The sequence below is a fragment of the Microcebus murinus genome, chromosome 18, assembly GCF_040939455.1.
Source record: "Microcebus murinus isolate Inina chromosome 18, M.murinus_Inina_mat1.0, whole genome shotgun sequence".
In the NCBI taxonomy this organism is placed as follows: domain Eukaryota; kingdom Metazoa; phylum Chordata; class Mammalia; order Primates; family Cheirogaleidae; genus Microcebus; species Microcebus murinus.
This window is the reverse complement of record NC_134121.1, coordinates 33572556-33591019: the sequence shown is the minus strand read 5'-3', so window position 1 is coordinate 33591019 and position 18464 is coordinate 33572556. Positions and strand designations below refer to the sequence as shown.

Here is an 18464-nt window from a genome sequence, read left to right as displayed (position 1 = left end):
CATGGGCTCTTTCCTTGGAAAGAAATGTCAATTTGGCCAAAAGTGTGAAACCTACAATAAAAGCATTGGGACTGTGGATTTCATCTAGTCTGCACATTCCCACCCCTTTCTTTCCTACTGTGAAAATCTAGCTGAGACTTGGGGTGCTAAGTGGAGAGGTGGCAGAGGAACTGATTAGAGTATGGGATGCTGAAAGTGGGGGGAGGGGAGATTGGACTCCCAAATTTCCTATTTTCTTTTGGCTTTCAATTACCATTTTCTCTTACCCTAAAACTGCCCAACACACGAAACCAACCACAATTACTATTTTGCACAGGGCTCTGAACAATGGCAGCTTCCAAGTACTTGGCACTCCCTGCTAGCTCTGCATGTGCTGGGTGCTCATCCACGGAGTCTGTGGGTAGTATGAGCAACACTCCGGCTCCGGAGGCAGGGTGGGGAAGAGGCCTCCCCTGCTTTTAAACTTCACTCTGTTTGTTTCTTTTGTTCAATAGACTGGAAAGACTATGACGACAGAGAGCCCAGACACAAGGGACAGAGCGAAGTTTTGGAAGGTCTGCTGCAGCAGGTCCGAGCCCTTCATCAGCATTATAGTTGCCGGGGTAAGGATAAAAATCTGCACTGGGCCATCGGCTGAGGTCTCGGTGGCGCCGGTAATTTTAGCAGTTTCCTAACTGGGTCATACCTTCTCATTCATCAGGGAGAGAGAGATATTAATATTTGTACATCTGGAATCACTTTACAGCACTATCTTGCTTTAACCCTTCAGAAATGACTTCCCTCTTCTTCCTTCCCTCCCTTTCACTCTCATTCTGTCTCTCTCCTTTCTCTCTCCCTCTCTCCATATGAACAGTTTGAAAATAAGCACAAGAAAATCAGCAGCTTCCATTAGTTTCTTTCTCTTTCAATTGTCCCTTCACAAGTCTCCTTGGTGGTGCTGGGTCTTTGGGGTATGCAAACTTTTCACCTCCAAGGAAAATTTCTTGAGCATCCCTAAGGAAGCTCAACCAGTTATAACAACAATAGTAATAAAGCTTCAGAGCTATGAATAATACAGTTTACAATGCAATTTTACATCCAGTATCTCTTTTTTATCCTCATCTTGGCAGTTACTGCTGAAGCTAAGTGGTTTGCCCAAGGTCACAATGCCAGGAAAAGACAAAATCGGGAACTCCAACCTGGGTTTTCTGGTTCCAAGTCCAGTCTTCCTGTCACACTTCATTTTTGTCTCCCACCCTTACATCAGGACTGGGCACTGAACTTTAATCTCGCCCTGAATTTTAATCTTCCCCAGTACTACTGCTCGAGGGAAAGTAGAGCATACTTTCTCTAGACTTTCGCCAGCTACACCCAGGGAATTTCTGAGAAGCTTTTAAAAGCATCTCTTCTACTTGGGCTGTTCAAATGGGACAGGGTCAGGTTTCTGATCTGTGTAATGATTCGTGGAAGAGGCACTTAGTTTTATTTGGAGAATTAAAGCCTCCATAAAGTTTTAATTTTCCACGCTCCCCATCAGATCTCCAACTACTCTGTGCTCTCTAGATTCAGGGCCCTGCTAGACCAGCTGGGCAAGAAATCCACAGTTGAAACTAAGAGATGCTGGCTGTATTTGGGCTAGGTATAAAGAAATCATACTGGGCATTAGCAAAGGGTTGTTCCCAATTACCATATAGCTCTATAACTATGACAACAGAGCCCTTTAGAAATGTTGGTTCTAGCCAGAATTGAGGACAAGCATTTGCAACAAAATAATGTTCCTCAAATGAACAGTTCATTAGGAGATGTAAATATGCATGTAAGTAGCTTGAGAACAAAACCCAAGAGTGATTTCCATTCCCAGATCCCTAGGAAGACTTTACCCAGACCAGGACTTTCAACTTTCCCCACTGACCAAAGGACATTGGGTTCTCAATTATCTAGGGCTCATTTAACTAAGCCAGTTGTTACCTGGGCTCCTCTCTTGTCTGCTGCCTCTCCATCGCTGCCCTGCCCATTGGTTCTTATATAGCAGCAAAGGTAATAAAGCAATTGGACTGATGATTTTTTGCAATTCATAAATCACTCTGTGTTTGGTCTTTATCAGAGAAGGGAAGCTGACACTACTCATGACACTGAGAGATTTTTTAAAACATTATCTGAAGATTCAGATGCTCTCCCCATTACTCTTGGATTACTATCTAATAATCAAGAAATGATTGTCTAGACAGACCAATTATTTCTATAGTGTCCATCCAACTTCTGTCATGTACATGCTTTACCCCACAGCAATGTGAATATATACACAATATCAGGAAAGATTTAAGTAAGGCATCAGATAGAACTCGTAAAAAGGAGGAATATTTTGTATATTAAATGTACTCTGGACACTTAAACAATAAATCAAAGTGTGTTCCAAAGAATAGTGGTCCTATAAGATGCTCGGCTGACAAGATTCTCTTGTCAGGTAAGTTTGGGAAATGTTGCATTCTATATCCCTCTCTTAGAAATACAAAATATGCATTAGAATAGTAAAGACTGTAATAAAGAGACATGTCGAATTTGGTTAAACAAGCATTTTCTAAACTTCTTTAGTCACGAAAACTTTTTTCACAGAATTAGTATTCCAAGGCACAAACTTTGGGGAACACTGATTTATAACATGCTAAAATAGAAGAAATTACCTCACATAAAAAAGGAACGATTCTAAGATGATTTAACATAACTGTCTATAAATTTAAAAGGATAAATGAAGGATAATATAAGTATTTCTTACAGAGAAGTACAAAATTATTATTTAAAAATTCCACTACATTGAAATACTATGTGGTTTATTGGGGACACAAACCTTTACAAACTTTACAATTAGAAAAAATAATTATTTCAAATCCCAGTTTTACCACTTACTAGCTGTGTGTTCTTGGGAAAAGCATTTAACCCTTCTGATCCATCACTTCTTCATCAACAAAATTAGGATAATAATTTCTATCTTGCATGGTTGCTATCAAGATTAAATTAGCTAATGGATTAAATACCTGGCACGGTGTAGGCCACTTGCAAACTCTAGCTTATTTTTCTTCTAGTGTCCTTCCAGGTAGAGAATGGGGCTACTCTCCATCCTTGGCACTGATTACACTTCAATTCTATAAGTTAGAATTCTATAGTTAGAATTGAAATGTAATCAGTGACTCTACTGTAATGAGCCCAGAGTACTCACTGAATATACATCATATTCCAAATACAGAAATAATAAAACATCCCTTCTCCTACCAAAACCCTAAATACGAGGCACCGAAACCCACATTAATTTCTGCATTTTGGCCACAGCTAATCAAATGCTCAGTATTGGGATGAAAATTCAAGGCAAGCATTGAGCAGGCTTTATTGTTCACAAGGTTAGTGCACTGACATACATAAAATACCTACAGTATAAATAAGCCAGTTCTGTTCATCATGGGTATCCTATAGGAATAAATTTCAGTTATTATCCAATGATTCAACTTGCAAAACGACATTAACTGAAACCCTGCCTACTGCATGATTATGTAGGTCACATAGTAGGTGCTAGACATGCTGATATGAATGAAATAAACTCCCTATGCTCCATGCACTTATAAGCTAGAGAATTATTGCATTCAGAGTACACAAAGTGAACCTTTGCTTCAGAGCCTGAACTAAGCAGAGAAGTACAATATAGAAGCCACAGTGGTTCTTAGGAGACAAGTGAGTTTAGATCACGTTATCAGTCAAGATGGGCCATATTATGCAGCTGTAACCAAATGATCCCTGAAATGTTTGTTTCTCCCTCATGTTATGCATCTACCACTGGTCAGCTGGGGTTTTTTTTTTCTCTGTTGTCATCCTCTCTGAAAATATTTACCAGGAACCATAGGAGAGGGGAAAGAAACTCTTGAAGGTCTCATATAGGCAAGACTTTATGATGTCACTTATACTCAAAACTCATTGGCCAGAACTGGTCACATGGCCCCACTCAACCATAAAGACTCCAGAGTGCAGTTCTACCGTGTGCCCAGAAGGGAGGTGAGCTGGAATAGTTAATGCTTGCACAGGCCTCTTTCCTGACTGGTAATAGCATTTCTTGTTTTTCTTTTTTAATTTTTTAGTCTAATTTATTTTAGTTTAACTTCATGTTTATGTAAGTTATACATGACTATAATGTGTCTCTGAGCCAGACTGCCTGAGTTCAAATCCAGCCCGGACTTTTACTAGCTGTGTGACCTTGAGCAAGCTGTTAAAACTTCTCCATGCTTCACTCATCCATAAAATGCAGATAATAGTTACATATGCTTCATTCAGCCATTGTTTAAGGATTGACTGACTTAAGTAAAAGCACTTAAAACAGATTTATCATTTTTAAAAAAACAATTTTTTCCATCCTTCACTTTTTAGTCCCCAAAGGCAACCTCTTAATTTTTAGCTAATTATTTATTATTTTCCCCATTTCTCTAAGTGACATGTTTATATTTCTTTTTTTTTTCAATTTTAGGTATTATCTTACTCAAGAAAATGATAATGTATCTCTTTTTTTTACCCCACTGCCCTTTTATGTACATACACAATTCCTAGCTTCTCATCCTCCTAATATATTTATATTGAATTTTAGTAAGATCAGTGTTTATTGTTTATATTATAATGATAATGTAAATTTTATAATTATTTTCCTTTCTTGAATACCTTTTTGTTTACCCTGTAGTAAATAATCATCTTTTATTGTACTTGCTTATTTTTCTATGTGGTTATATTAATTAATCCCCAACTTCTCTTTTCTCAATATAATCCAATGCATTAGGTGTTTCAATTGCATCTTCTTAAGGAAGCCTTTCATGGAGCTCTCTGTCCTGCTCCAGTCTAGACTGGTTACTGGTTGCCCCCATGCCTCGTGCACATGGCTGTACTCTGATATCACTTTTTTTCATCACCTTACTGCAGACTCTTCTTACCAGTCTCTAATATTGGGTTCCTTCTTTTTGTATCCTATGTCTTCCTTTTTCTTGGGTTGGTCCCTCATTTTGGTGGAGCCTTTCCTCTGGTAGCTTCCTGAAAGGGTGTTTGGAACCTAATTTGGGGGGGACATTGCATGCCTAAAGATGTATTTATTCTACTTAATATTTATTCAAGGTTTGGATAAGTATAGAATTCTTGGTTGAGATAATATTCCTTCAGATTTTGAAGTCATTGCTTCATTTTCTTCTAGCTTTCAGGCTGAGCAGTCTGATGCCACTCTGATTCCAGAGGTTCTATATAAAACCAATTTTTTTTCTCTCTCTCTAGAAGGTTTTAAGTTTTCTTTTGTCTTCCGTGTTCTAAAATTTCACTGTGACATGCCTTAGTATCTGTTGCCTGTTGTACTGGGCACTTGGCAATTTCTTTCAATATGAAAATTTATATACTTCAATTGTGAGACATTTTTGTGAATTATTTAATTATTTCTTCCCCTTCTTCTCTTCTTCTCTCTCCTACTAGAACTCTTGTTATTATTCAGCTGTCAGACTTCCTACACTAGTCCTTTAATTTTCTTTTTTTTTTTTCTTCTACTTTCAATCCTCATATTTTTACTCTACTTTCTTGGAGATTTCATCAGCTTTATTTGCTAAGCCTCCTATTAAGTTTCTCAGTTTTTGATAACATATTTTTAATTCCCAATGCTCTCTTTTGTTCTCTGATTGCTTTCTTTTATGGACACCTATTGTTTTACAAGGAGACAATGTCTTCTCTTATCTCTCAGATTATTAATGACAGGCATTGTTTCATTTTATATTTTCTTTTCTCAGCATAATCTCTCTTGCCTTTAAGTTATTCTTTTGTTGATTTATTTTTGGTCTTTGCATTTCATGTTAGTTGCTTTCCTCACCTGCCTGGTGATCCTTGGATGTTTCCTCAGATTTAAGAGAGGGGAAATCAATAACCATTGAGAAGCTCTAAGCACAAGCATAGGGCTCTTTATTTATAGCCTACACTGTAGGTTGATCTAGCACTGCCTTTCCCACTAAGAGAATCTTTAGGCATGTTTTCCCAGGCTGGTCAAATTCTCCAGAGAAGTTTCTTCCAGTGTCCTGCATAAAGAGTATAGGTTTGGGTGCCAGTGTTCTGAGAACCCAATGGGGAAATACTCCGTATGAAAACTTTAATTCAATCCACCCTCACCACCACTGCTATCACCCCATTTTCAATAGTACATGGTGTCTCCCACTCCAGAAATCTCTGTTGCTTCCTGTTTTTGTTTTTGTCATTTGATTTCCAAAGAATCAGCCACTAGCTTTCTTCTAGAGTGGAGAACAGGTATTTATCTAGCTATGCAGCAGGGGAGGAGATTGAGAAGTCTAACTGCTTTTTAAATAGACTTCCACAAATCCTCCTGATTTTTAGCTCACACTCACCCCTCACTTCCAGCAGTCCATGGTGCCCATGGGCGAATCAGGTTACTTCTCAGCTTTCTCCACTGCTGGCTTGGGCTTCATCTTTCTCAAGTCTGTTAAGCCCATCTGTCCATCTGCTTTCCAGCTACCAAAATTTACTTGCTTTGTTACCTTTCCCATCTTTTTGTGTTTACAGATTTATGTTGTTTCCTTTTTTTTTTTTTTTTCACAATCTCTACTCTGGTTTTAGTGAGGTTTTGGGAGAGAGTGGTATATAATGAGTATTTCACTGTGAGGCATTTAACTGGAAGTCCCAGCAGCATCATTTTCAAGCAGCCAAACTCATGTTCAAGTCAGGGAGGAAAAAATGCTTTTGCTTTATTCTGCCAGGAATAACCATTACCAGTATAAGCTTGAAACTGACATGGATACTTGTGTCAGTCAGCTGTTCCTATATAATCATAGGCAGAGCCACACTGGGCCTCAGCCATGGGCCACCTGGTCAAGTTTCTATGCCTGACAGCAATGATATGGACCATGAGAGCATGGTCCATATCATTGCCTCACACGTAGAAGTGTCCCAGTAAATATTTATTCAATAAATAAATGTCTCAGTTTCTCTAAGTACCGGCTTTTCAAGCTTGGGCAATTCATTTCCATTTCTCAGCCTCAGTTTCTTCTTCTGAGTAATGAGGATGATAATCATACCTATCACTACAACTATTTTTGTAAGCCAACATACACAATGAAAAAAAGTGCCCCAGAATACTAGCAGCATTATATAAAAGGGAGTGGGGTGTATTTATATTATATAAATATGAGTGGGGTTTTCTTCTTTTTTTCTATTCTCTAGACTTTCTATAATATGCTTATATTAGTTTCATAATGAAAAAATTTAATGGAATGTGTAGACTAACAAGGAGAGCTTTGCCAGCATTGAGAAGTATATGAATACTAAAAGGCAATTGGGGGTGGGGAAAGGACAGCAATGGAGTTAATTTCATTTATTCTTATTCTATCTTATAATACATCACCCCCATCCCAAAAATATCAACAAAACACCTCATTGGTTTCCCTTGCAGTTATAAATATCACTCATTTCCAACATGTTTGAGGAGTGTATTAATTAATTAACTGCTGGCATCTTAAGATACAAGAGCTTCTTGTGGGAATAAATGAGCTAAATCCCTACATGAAACTGAGGATAACTGGCACTGAGGGGAAGGGAAAGGGGAGGGGAAGGGAGGAAGAAGGAATTGGTGGTGTTGGTCTGCCAAATGGAATTTATGCTATTTTTTTCTATGTTCCAGAAAGTTCAAAATTACAAACCACAGGCCGAAAGCAGTCAGTCTCAAGGAGCCTGAAACACCTATTCCATTCCTCAAACAAGTTTGTGAAGACCTTAAAACGGTGGGTCCTATGTAGTTCTTCCAGGAAGTCTTAACTTCTCAGGAATGAGCTGGTTTGGGTTCTGAGTGGAAACTTGGTAGAAATTTCTTTTTTGTTATTGAAAGAATGAAGTTTACTTTTCTCCTGAGAATTTGGGCAAGATAGTAATTTCTCTAAGTTCTAGCCAGTAAATTTATGATTACTTAGCAGGAATATGTTCCTAGGTATATTTTAAACTCATCTTTTATCATGTCCAAACAACTTTTTTCCCAGGACTGAAGCTTGGTAGAGGAGACAGTAGAGCACAATTTTTATTTTCCTATCTTTTTTTAGGGGACTCTACATAGCTGTTATATTTTATTACAAAGACAATATCTTAGTCACCAATGAAGATCAAATACCGATTGTTGAAATAGATGACTCTCATACCAGCTCCATTACACAAGATTTTCTGTGGTTCACAAAGGTATTCTGAGTTCTGATTTCCTTTTTCCCCCACTTTGTACCAATGTTACTGCACACGAATCTCTAAAACCTTAGTTGAGGGGTCTCCAGTGATCAAAGTTTGGGGGTAAAAGTAAATTATCTCAAAGGTCCCCTTCAGTCCTAATATACCCTATGTCTTAAAAAAAAATGCCAAAGTAGTGTCTACACTACAGTTTCAAAGCAAAGAGGCTTGCATCCTGTCAAATTGTGTCTCCACTATTCTGAGTTATGGGATCATTTGGCAAAGACTAAAATGTGGATCTGACTGTTTCATTAGCATTCAGATCTTTTTCCAATTGGACAGAGATCAAAAAGTTGTTTCGTGTGTATCTGAAAATGGACTGGAGAACAAACATCAGGGGTCAGGTTTCCTTCTCCCTGCTTTGCTTTGATGCCGCAACCTAAATCATGTACTGGCTTGGACGATGATATGACCTCGTGACTTCTTTTGCAGCTGTCTTGTATGTGGGAAGATATAAGGTGGTTGAGGCAAAGCGTACCTACCTCCATGTCTTCATCCACAGTGCTGCAAACTCGGCAGAAGATGCTTGCAGCAGCAGCCCAGCTACAGGTGAGGGGCCAGGTTTCAACCCAGACCTCAAAGGAAACTTTTAAAAAAGTGGACAGTTCAGCTACCAATCCTACCTGGGGAAAAAAGAAAAAATGGTCAGCTCCTTCCTCATTCACATGAATGCTTCTTGGACAGTTGGAGCTGCATACCTGCTCATGTGGGGAAGCTGTGCATTTGGCAATCTCCTCTAAGGGGGTCTCTCTTGAAAAGTCTATGAGTATCCCACTAAATAAGGAATAAAGAGACTTGAGCTCTATATTTGATATTAATTAGTCAACTCATTTTTTCCTTTCATCACTTACAAAATAAGAGAAGTCTGATCACTTAAAGAACCCTTGCTGCTCTGGTATCCTATGTATCTATGAGTGTGTGGAGATGGAGACAGAGACCAGCAGATGTTCTGAGGGGTTTCTTGGTAAAGCATAAGGATTTGTGTACATTTTTTCTTAGTTATGAAAACAAACAAAAAATAACTCTTAAAAGATTATCTTTAATCCTTCATTTATTCATCCTTCCATACTATCAATCAAATCAGATCAAGTCCCCAATCTTTGTAGGTCACAGAGCTCCTCCTAGAAAAAGACACTGAATTCTTACCAAGCTCTCTGGGTTTTCCTGTCACTGTTTTCTGGTATTAACAGAATTTGTGGTTCTTAGTACAGAAAAACATCTGCTACATGGAGTTGGTGTCCTTAAGAGATTGCTGAGCCTTTATCAGTGATGAGTGTCTACCTACAAAGCTGTCAGTTACATCAACCACAGAATTATGCATAACAGAAATCTAAGTTGTGTTTGACCTGGCCATACCAGCCACACTATAAAAATAGAGTCACATTAACATCAACAAAAAAAATGTTCTGTGGCTCCACACCCCCCCACAATTATAAGAACTTCATTTCTTGAACCCCAAAATAATAACAATTCTTCTGCAATAATAAGAATTATTGTGTTGCTATTATAATTAATTCTGAAATGTAAATTTTGCCCCTCTATGCTACACAACATTACATAGATGGTTTACTGCCTTGTGTCTTCAATGACATTTCAGCAAACAGTGTTCTTCATTTCAACTCTTGATTGCAGAATCTTCTCCTCCAACTCAAGGAGAAGTTCTTGAAGCCTGGCCATGATAACTATGCTGAATTCAAAGTGCCGCTTCGTTTCGTCACTGACCAGTTGAGTTGGACCATGCCACTGTACCTCTTTCTTTAGGATAAAGTTCACTCCCAGGGGACTCAGACTCCTTAGTGGACCCTCCCATTAGCCCACCATACAATCCAGATATGCCTGGATCACAGACTGAACAACTTTAGAATTTCAAGTGGGGATCTTTATTATGTGTTTATTGGAGGCTTCCTAGAATACTTTCATCTGATATCAGTAACATGAGAAGGATCAGGCTGTTACAAGTCAGTGCAGCCAGACGCTGAGGGACACCAACATGGCCAGTGTGATCTTACTCAACTACTCCATTGCAATACATCTTGGATTTCCTCAACCCCCAAATCTATTGACTCTACTATTTTTCATAATGTACCAGCCCACTTCTCAAACCATTTCCCTCCTTGTCCAGCTTAGATTCCTTGGCCCATCTTACTTCCTTGAAAATATTCTAAATTTTCTCCCTCCATATTTTTTATTTGGAAAAATTCCAAGCCTGGATGAATATAACATATCTATGCTAAAGTAGTTGCACATTGCTGCAGAAAAATCACACACACAAAAAAGCTGACTGGTTTTATGTTAAATTATGACTACGGTTCTCACATGTAATGTTTATTTCACTTCTCTACTAAATTTATTCTCCCACGCTATAAAGCAACTATTTAAAACCTTCTCCATTCTCTCACATCCCTATCTCAGGGGATGACTTCACTGTATAACTCATTAAGGAAAAATGTGAATTGATGATTTTTCCATTGCCAAATTTACAAACCTCCTTGTACTGTCCCTACCTTCTCTTTCTTCACTCCTATTCCAACAGATAAAAGTCTCACTCCTTCTACCACAAGCTCATTCCTCCACATGTGCACTGGATCCCATCCCTTTCCTCCCATTTTTATTTAAAAATATTCAAGTCTCTCCAATTTAATCTCCCCCCAAATCCCATCCTTAGCCCCACATGCCCCTTTAACAACCAAACTATCTTTCTTCTCTTCCTTATACCGAAACTTCTTCAAAGAGTTACCTACATCCTCATTCTCCACTGACTTCTTTTCCCATCAGTTCTCAGTGCTTTCTCTGTCTTTTGCTGCCATCATGCCTACAAAACTGCTCTCTAAGGGCACCAGTAATCAGAGGCAGATGATGCTGATGAAGCTGGAGTTACAGGGTCCCTCACTTGCATGAGCCTCTGCGAGTGTAGGATTTAGAGTGTTTTAGGTGGGGAGGGAAAGTTGGGTCACAGTCAGGAAGCATTTCTGGTAAATTGCCTAAAGAAATTTCAGGGAGAAAAGGAGACCCAGAATTCCAAATACTCTAGTATTTGCTGGGAGGGAGCAGGATTTCTTTTATCATTCTAAATAAATATTTACTTTTACACCTACTCTTACATTTGTAATTTTGTCTTCCTTGTCTTAAAGATGGCTCCAAAATTATGTGGTTCAGGCCCCCATAAAAACCTACATCAATCCTTGCCAATGACTTCAGTTTAACTAAATCCAATGAACACTTTTAAGTCCTTTTCACAACTGACATCTCAGCAGCATTTGATACACTTGGTCCTTCTCTCCTTTTATAAACTGCCATATCCATTGGCTTCCACTCTCCTGATTTCACACTCTCCTGATTTTCTTCCAACTTCCTGGCCTGTCATTCTCAGTCTCCTTTGCTAGCTCACGTGCTCTTTCTTCTGCTTAGAATCCTCTTCTTCCACCTCTTTGCCTTGCTAATTCCTACATATCTTTCAGGTCTCAGCTTAATTTTTATACATTCTCCAAAAGCCTTTCTTGGCCCTCCTGATTAAGCAAATGACTCTCATGGTGGCTTGTATTTCTTCATTCAGAACAATGGTCATAATCCCATAAGTTAATTATTTGTATTATTGTCTGTTTAGTGATCCACTTGGACTGTGAGTTCTTGAGTTAAGGGAATGTGAATGTCTCGGTTACCACTATATCCCCAATGCCTGGCATGTGGTAGACTCTTAGTAAGTACAGGTTGCATAAATAAATGCATTTGTCAGTCTAACCTCATGGACCCCAAAGATCACACTTACGGGAATCTCTACCTAACCAAAGGGAAAAGGGATCACAGAAATGTGTCTTGTACCACAGTTACCATCTGGATAGTTCCCCAGTCCTGCACAGTGACCAGAGCCTCACAGTCCTCAATAAATTGTCACCCCTCATAGTACCTCCATCAAGGCCTGAGCACTGTTACACATTCCCTTCTCTCCACATTTCATTTCGCCTGGTTAAATAACAGGAGTTGCTTTAATTTTTTTCTTTTTTATAGGACCTATTGGCCAAACTATTTACTGGTCTCTAGAATGAAAATGTCTAGAAATATTGAAGGCACCTTTTCTCAGGGGAAGGGGAGAGGGCATGGAGGTAAAGTATAGAAAAAACTGCTCAGAAGGGGAAGAAATAGAAAGGTGTGGATTTACACACACTTAATAGTTTAGGTCACTTTACTAACCTACAGTGTTCTGAGGAAAGTAAAAATGAATTATATTAATATATAGCTTGATTGGCATCAATCACACATCCTGTTGACTGTACCTCTGGGCTATCTCATTTTACTCTCCTCTCCTTTCTGATTTTACTACTACAGCCCAATTACTCCAGTTTGGTCTAAAGCCTCCAAAGTTGTCCCTCTGCTTCCAGCCTTAACACCCTCTGATCCACTCTCCACACTTTTCCCAAAGTAGCCAATTTAAAAGATTCTGACCAAGGCATTCTCTGACTTAGACTCCTTCAGTAGCGGCTGAAACATTTTATCATGGCCCAAAAAGGCATTAATCATGATCTTTCTACCCATCTTCTGTGCCCGTAGTACTCTGACTTACCTTCATCTCCATGCACACCAACCACTGTGCAATTTGTACCTTGTTTTTCTGTGAGCATAAGGCTCAGAGTGTTTCTGCTCTATAATGAAGTCCTTTAATATATAATAACAAATAATAATGGTGAAATGACTATTTTCATTTCACAGCCAAGGTGCCAAGCACTTTGCTAAGTGCTTTACAAACTTTATCTCATTTAATCTTCACCACAACATAATGAGAAAGTATGAATATAATATTACTGGTATTCCTTTAACATGATAAAACTGAGGCCTAGAAAGATTCATTTGTGCCCAAGTTTGCACAGATAGGAAGTAGCAGAGTTTTGATTAAAATTCAGATTTATATAACTCCAAAGCCTGCATTCTTTCTAATACTCCATCATCTTACTGTGTGTTAATTTACAAAAAGCAGAAAAAAATTTTTAAATAGAAAATACTATCCACATTATAGTAAAAAGAAAAAGTAGAGAAGTCTATTGTGCATCATTAGAAGTGGCTTTATATTTCATTTGAGAGAAGATGAAGTGTGCATTAATTAATTAGCTAATTAATTAAAATTACCAAGGCAGGAGGAGAGACAAGTATCTGTCAGAATTTGGATAAAAAGAATTAAGATGAAAAAGCTTGTAAGTGATCAAAAGCCTACATTGTTTTTCTTTCTCTTACAAAAATGGCAGAGGTCTCAAGTGGGAGAAGTGTACATTGCTCTTACATTGAGAAGTGTCAAAACTACTTACTTTCAAAAGACAGTAATAATCTGACATTATAAATTGTGTTACATTAAACTTTCCTCCTCCATATCTTTTAGAAATGAGTGTTAGTTAAGTAAGAGTTAGGCAACAACTTATGAATACTATATCTTTTTTATTAGTCAAGGGGAAAAAAATGATTTTCCCAAAATTTTACTCTTCTTTTTCAGGCCTTCTTATGACTCTGGACTTCCTTTAACTGCCCATGTTACCCCAAAATAAAGGTCTCTTAATATGGTGCCTCTGTCTAGGGCTTATTGATAGTCCTGTGATTTGTTCTGGTTATAACCAAGATGCATTCCTGTTAGCGATTGGTGGCTCTTGTTCCTTTCCACTTTGTGTAGGGTCATCAGGGACCCAGGTCATTTAACCTCAATTATATAGCATGACAGGTATTAACATGGTCTATTTTTCAGGCCCTGAGACCACTGAATTTGCCCCCTTGGAACATGATTGAAATTTATTTTCACAATAACATCCTATTTTTAAATTGGGCTCTCCCCAAAGCTGGCTCTCCAACCCAATTTGATGTCAATGAAAAATTTCAGAAAGATTTCTAGTTCTTTCTTACTCATCCCATTAAAAAACCTATCCAAAGCTGATAATGAACCACTGACAATAACTTTGTTTCAGTGAAATGATCACCTCAATCAATGTCTACCCATAAGCTTCAATTCAAAGTGAACCATATTTTCCAATGTCTTAATATAGTATGTTAATTTAGTCAACAAAAAGTTACTGATCTCTTACTATGTGACAGGCACTGTGCATAGAAGGGACCCAGCCATGATCTCATGACACATACACAAATACAGGCAGTAAACCCAGAGACACGCTAAGATGGAAGTTTGTACAGGAAGCAATAGAGGACAAGAGAGGGGATGGTAAATTCTACCTAAGAGAGTTGGGAAAGTCTTCCCAGAGAAGGTGAAATCTGGGCTGCATCTTGAAAATGAGTAGGTGTAAGTCAGGGTGGGATTCCAATTAGAGCAGTAAAGAAAGCTCATACTCTACATTGTATCAAGCTTGAGCATTTACAAAGCACTTTTTCAAGCATTTCTTGATTTAATCCCACAAACACTCAATGAGGTAAAGATTAGCATAATCGATGTCTGAGCTGAAGGACTCAATTTTAGATGATGAAACTCAGGACTAGACAGGGTAAATAATTTTTCAGAAGTCCAACAGTTACGGCAGCCAGCCCTGAAACTCAACACCAAGTATTAATAAAAGTTCAATAGCAATGGTAGGCTGGAGCCAACTTGTACTCACCTAGGAGGGCCAAATGTAGAATATTCAGGAATTTTGAAAACTTGTATCAAACCCTTGGTGACTTGAAATCCACTTTAGCAGGAGTATTTACACCACAGAAATTGGCATATGCTACAAATTAGTCCCTTTTTTTTTTCTAGTTAGTTTATCAGCATCGTACTGCTTCCTAGCAGCAAACTTCCTCTATATAAAACTATAGTACTACATAGGGCTTGACTAAAAGCCATACCCAAGCTACTTCTCTATAATTTGGAAGTAAATTATTGGAAAGAAAAAAATCTGAGCGATTAGACCATTTAAAAAAAATTAATAATAATCTTGCCAAATACTTATAATGTCAATAATTATATATGAAATTCCAAACTTTTTATGTGTCTAATCTTTGTGAGGAAGAATAAATGGGTTAAGACATAGTTCCTACCTACCTATAAGAGAAGATTCCAGTGTTTGCACAGATGTGGATATTGACCACCTGGCTCATTCACTTTTAGGTCATCCTTGTCACTTTCGCAAATTCCAGTTCCACTTTTGCTGTCATGCTAACAGGGCATCTTAACCACCATTTATGTGAGCTCATAAAAATAACAGCTAGGAACTCTGGTATCATTTATAATTTTAAAAAATCATATATATTTAAAACAGGAGGAAATTTTATCCTATTCATTCAGGGCTCTAGATTAGAAATCTTCAAACACTGCATATTTGTGAAATTCCTGTTTATTTCAGTAACAACTACCAAGGCTTCTCCACATTTAATGTGGCATCCTTCCCTTCCTACCTTTCTAACAGGATTGTCTGCCTCAGTTGACCCAGTTAATAAGCAACTTTAACAAACTTATAAATAAATAGAACTCGCTGAAATGCAGATAAGTCAAACCAGGCCAATCTTCCAATTAAAGTATCTTGAAGGGAATGTGTAGTCATTTGGGGACCTGTACAATGTGCTACATTGTCAATTCACTTCTTCATTTTAAACAACCCCACCTCATAGCAGCTTACTGTAGATCTCTTGAGAACTCCACAAGTTGCATACTTTAAATATCAAGCATTTTTCTTTAAAACATCTGGGATTCTCTTCAAGTGCTGGTAACTGAGGCTTATGTGCTGGTGTGTCTATGTGGGTAAGAGATATTTACAGATATTGAATTTGCTTTAAAAAAACATGATTTTTGAGCCTGTTACTATAATCTTTGCAGACTCATGGTGAAGACATTTTCCTTGAGCATCTGTTAAGTACATTTCTATGATGCCACTTATTCTAGGTTTAAGTGGAAAAAAAACAAAAAACAAAAAACCACTTCTTAGAAATCAGGCCATTATTTATAGTGTCTTTTGTTGCAGTTGCATTGCTTTGTTTGCATGATACCTAAGCTACCAGTAATTTATTTGTTTCTAGAATTTACTTGGAACACACAACTTGGGAAGAGTCTACTATGAGCCCATTAAAGATCGACATGGAAATATACTCATAGTCACCATCAGAGAAGTAGAGATGCTTTATTCATTTTTTAATGGCAAATGGATGCAGATCTCAAAGCTGCAAAGCCAGAGGAAGTCTCTGTCAACACCCGAGGAGCCAACAGCCTTAGACATTTTACTGATAACCATCCAGGTATGTAGTTTGTTGGTTTTTTTTAAGTTCAAAATATATATGAAATTTCAAGCACAATTATTGAGGCCCTAGTGAAATATCCCAAGAGCCACTGTCATATGCCGTGATGGGGTAGAGAGGGTGCAGGGACATGTTGATGCTCATATTCCACACATAGGAAAGATGCAGAAGCTGATTTTTATTGATAACTCTCCAGACTGAAATTCATCAAGCAATACAAATAGTGGGTACCCTGAAGATGCCCTGACCAATGAACCAATGAGAAACACTGAGACAAATCATTTAGTAGGGAATCTAAAGATAGTATAATCAAAACATTAAACTCATGCCTAAATGGATTGTAATATATGGCACTTTGAACAAAAGCACTCTTGTACATATTTACTCTTTCTTGTTCCTTACAATACTCCCTTAGGGCAGACAGGCATAATTAAGTCCATTTTAGGAATGAAATAACTGGAGCTCAAAGAACTTGAGTCACATAGGGCTACACAAAGAGACAATTTAATGAAGCTAATGAAGCTTCAGTGGCATTCAGCTCTTCACTTGCACAAGCCCCTTCTAGGTCCTGGCAGAGACTCTAGCAATTTTGTATTCTTTTCCTTAAAGAGGGCACCAGAAACTATATTAGCTTCAGGCCCCTCAAGGCTTGAATTTGCCCTTGGGAAGATGGTAGAGCTGAGACTTCAATTCAGATCTGCTGATTAGAAGTAGGCTTCTTTCTGCTAGGTTATCTCTCACTCTGGAGTAGGAGTTCAGGTTTCAGTGAGTGAGGGATGGGAGATTAAATAAAAGATGAAAGACTCCACTGCGTATTGAATGTCCACCAAAATTCAAAATCTAGGCAGCTTACATTCAGACTTTTAGCTTGGAGAGTGGAACTTGGACACCATGTCTGCTCCTGCACCCATAGCTCTCTCCCTGCCACCATGCTGCCTCATGCGTTCATACATTTCAAGCTGTTTCTTGTTCATTTTTTTCTTTCTTTTCTTAAACCTAGTGATGGGGATGAATGGTATAGAACTCTCCAGTTAGGTAGAAAAGCTGGCAGAAACATCTACATTGAGCTCCTTACCACCAATGGCATATATTCACAACAGTTAATCTGGAGTAAGAGAGGAAGAAGGGCCCAGTCACACAGAAACAAGCCAAATCCAAGCCTCAGCTCCAGGAGCCATTCACGGTCACCCTAAACAGCTAACGTACTCTATAACTTACTTTCATTCCCCACAAACGGGTGGCTAATACAATAATCTCACCTTTTCATTACTTGCACTGGCCCAAACCAGGACAAAGTCCAGTGTAGCAAAGGCAAGTTAATTGCTCAAAGCCAATACCTCTGGATTTGATTTTCTGGAATTTGGGTTCATAGGAAATTGATAGTGTGTGCATGTGGGAAGGAGGTGGGGGCAGGGAACACAGGCACATCCGTGGCTCCCCTCTTCACCTTTTATAAGCAAGTGTTAAAAGAAACATTTAAAAAATCATAATAAATTGAGCTTTTACAGGGTGACTAATACACTAATCCCCTATAGGGATAAACTGGAGTCTGGGCTACCTTTGCTCCTAGAAACACAGCACAGGTCTCAGCATGATATAATACCTGGTTTCTCCTAGACTTATTACATTAAAAATGTGTTACAGGTGCAGAAAAATTCCAATCTGGTGAAAGGTTGTTAGAGAAGGAGACCAAAAATAGAGGCAGGATCAGGTTTCCACACAGATCCAAGTGGAAAATGTACCCCCGCTGACTGGCACATTCCTGCTTGATGTCATTCCCACCCACCCCCACTCTCCCTTCTCCTCCCCCCACTTTTTCCTCTCTCCCCTCCTTCCCATACAGGTCTTACACTGCAGAGGAAATGGGGAATAAAACTATGAGGGCCAGTATCCAATCCCTCCTAGACTTAGAATTTAATTACGTCAGGAGTTGGCGCCACCAACTCAACATGAAGGGAGAGATAGATCTTGGTGGTGTCCAAAGCAGGCTGGGTGATTCCCACAATAACAGGCCACAGACCACA

General features: G+C 38.5%; 1 protein-coding gene and 1 long non-coding RNA gene across 2 annotated transcripts in view; one reads left to right on the top strand and one right to left on the bottom strand.

Moving 5' to 3' along the window:
* Positions 1 to 18464, top strand: part of ANKFN1 (ankyrin repeat and fibronectin type III domain containing 1) — a 268470-nt gene that overhangs the window by 204811 nt on the left and 45195 nt on the right. Inside the window, exons 10-14 of the mRNA XM_012736042.3 lie at positions 495 to 602; positions 7664 to 7763; positions 8076 to 8208; positions 8683 to 8799; positions 16225 to 16440. Coding sequence (XP_012591496.2) covers positions 495 to 602; positions 7664 to 7763; positions 8076 to 8208; positions 8683 to 8799; positions 16225 to 16440 — 674 coding nt within the window. The remainder of the gene's footprint in view (positions 1 to 494; positions 603 to 7663; positions 7764 to 8075; positions 8209 to 8682; positions 8800 to 16224; positions 16441 to 18464) is intronic.
* Positions 1 to 18464, bottom strand: part of LOC105857491 (uncharacterized) — a 90954-nt gene that overhangs the window by 29963 nt on the left and 42527 nt on the right. The window contains exon 3 of the long non-coding RNA XR_012913067.1: positions 8733 to 8873. This is a non-coding gene — a long non-coding RNA (uncharacterized LOC105857491). The remainder of the gene's footprint in view (positions 1 to 8732; positions 8874 to 18464) is intronic.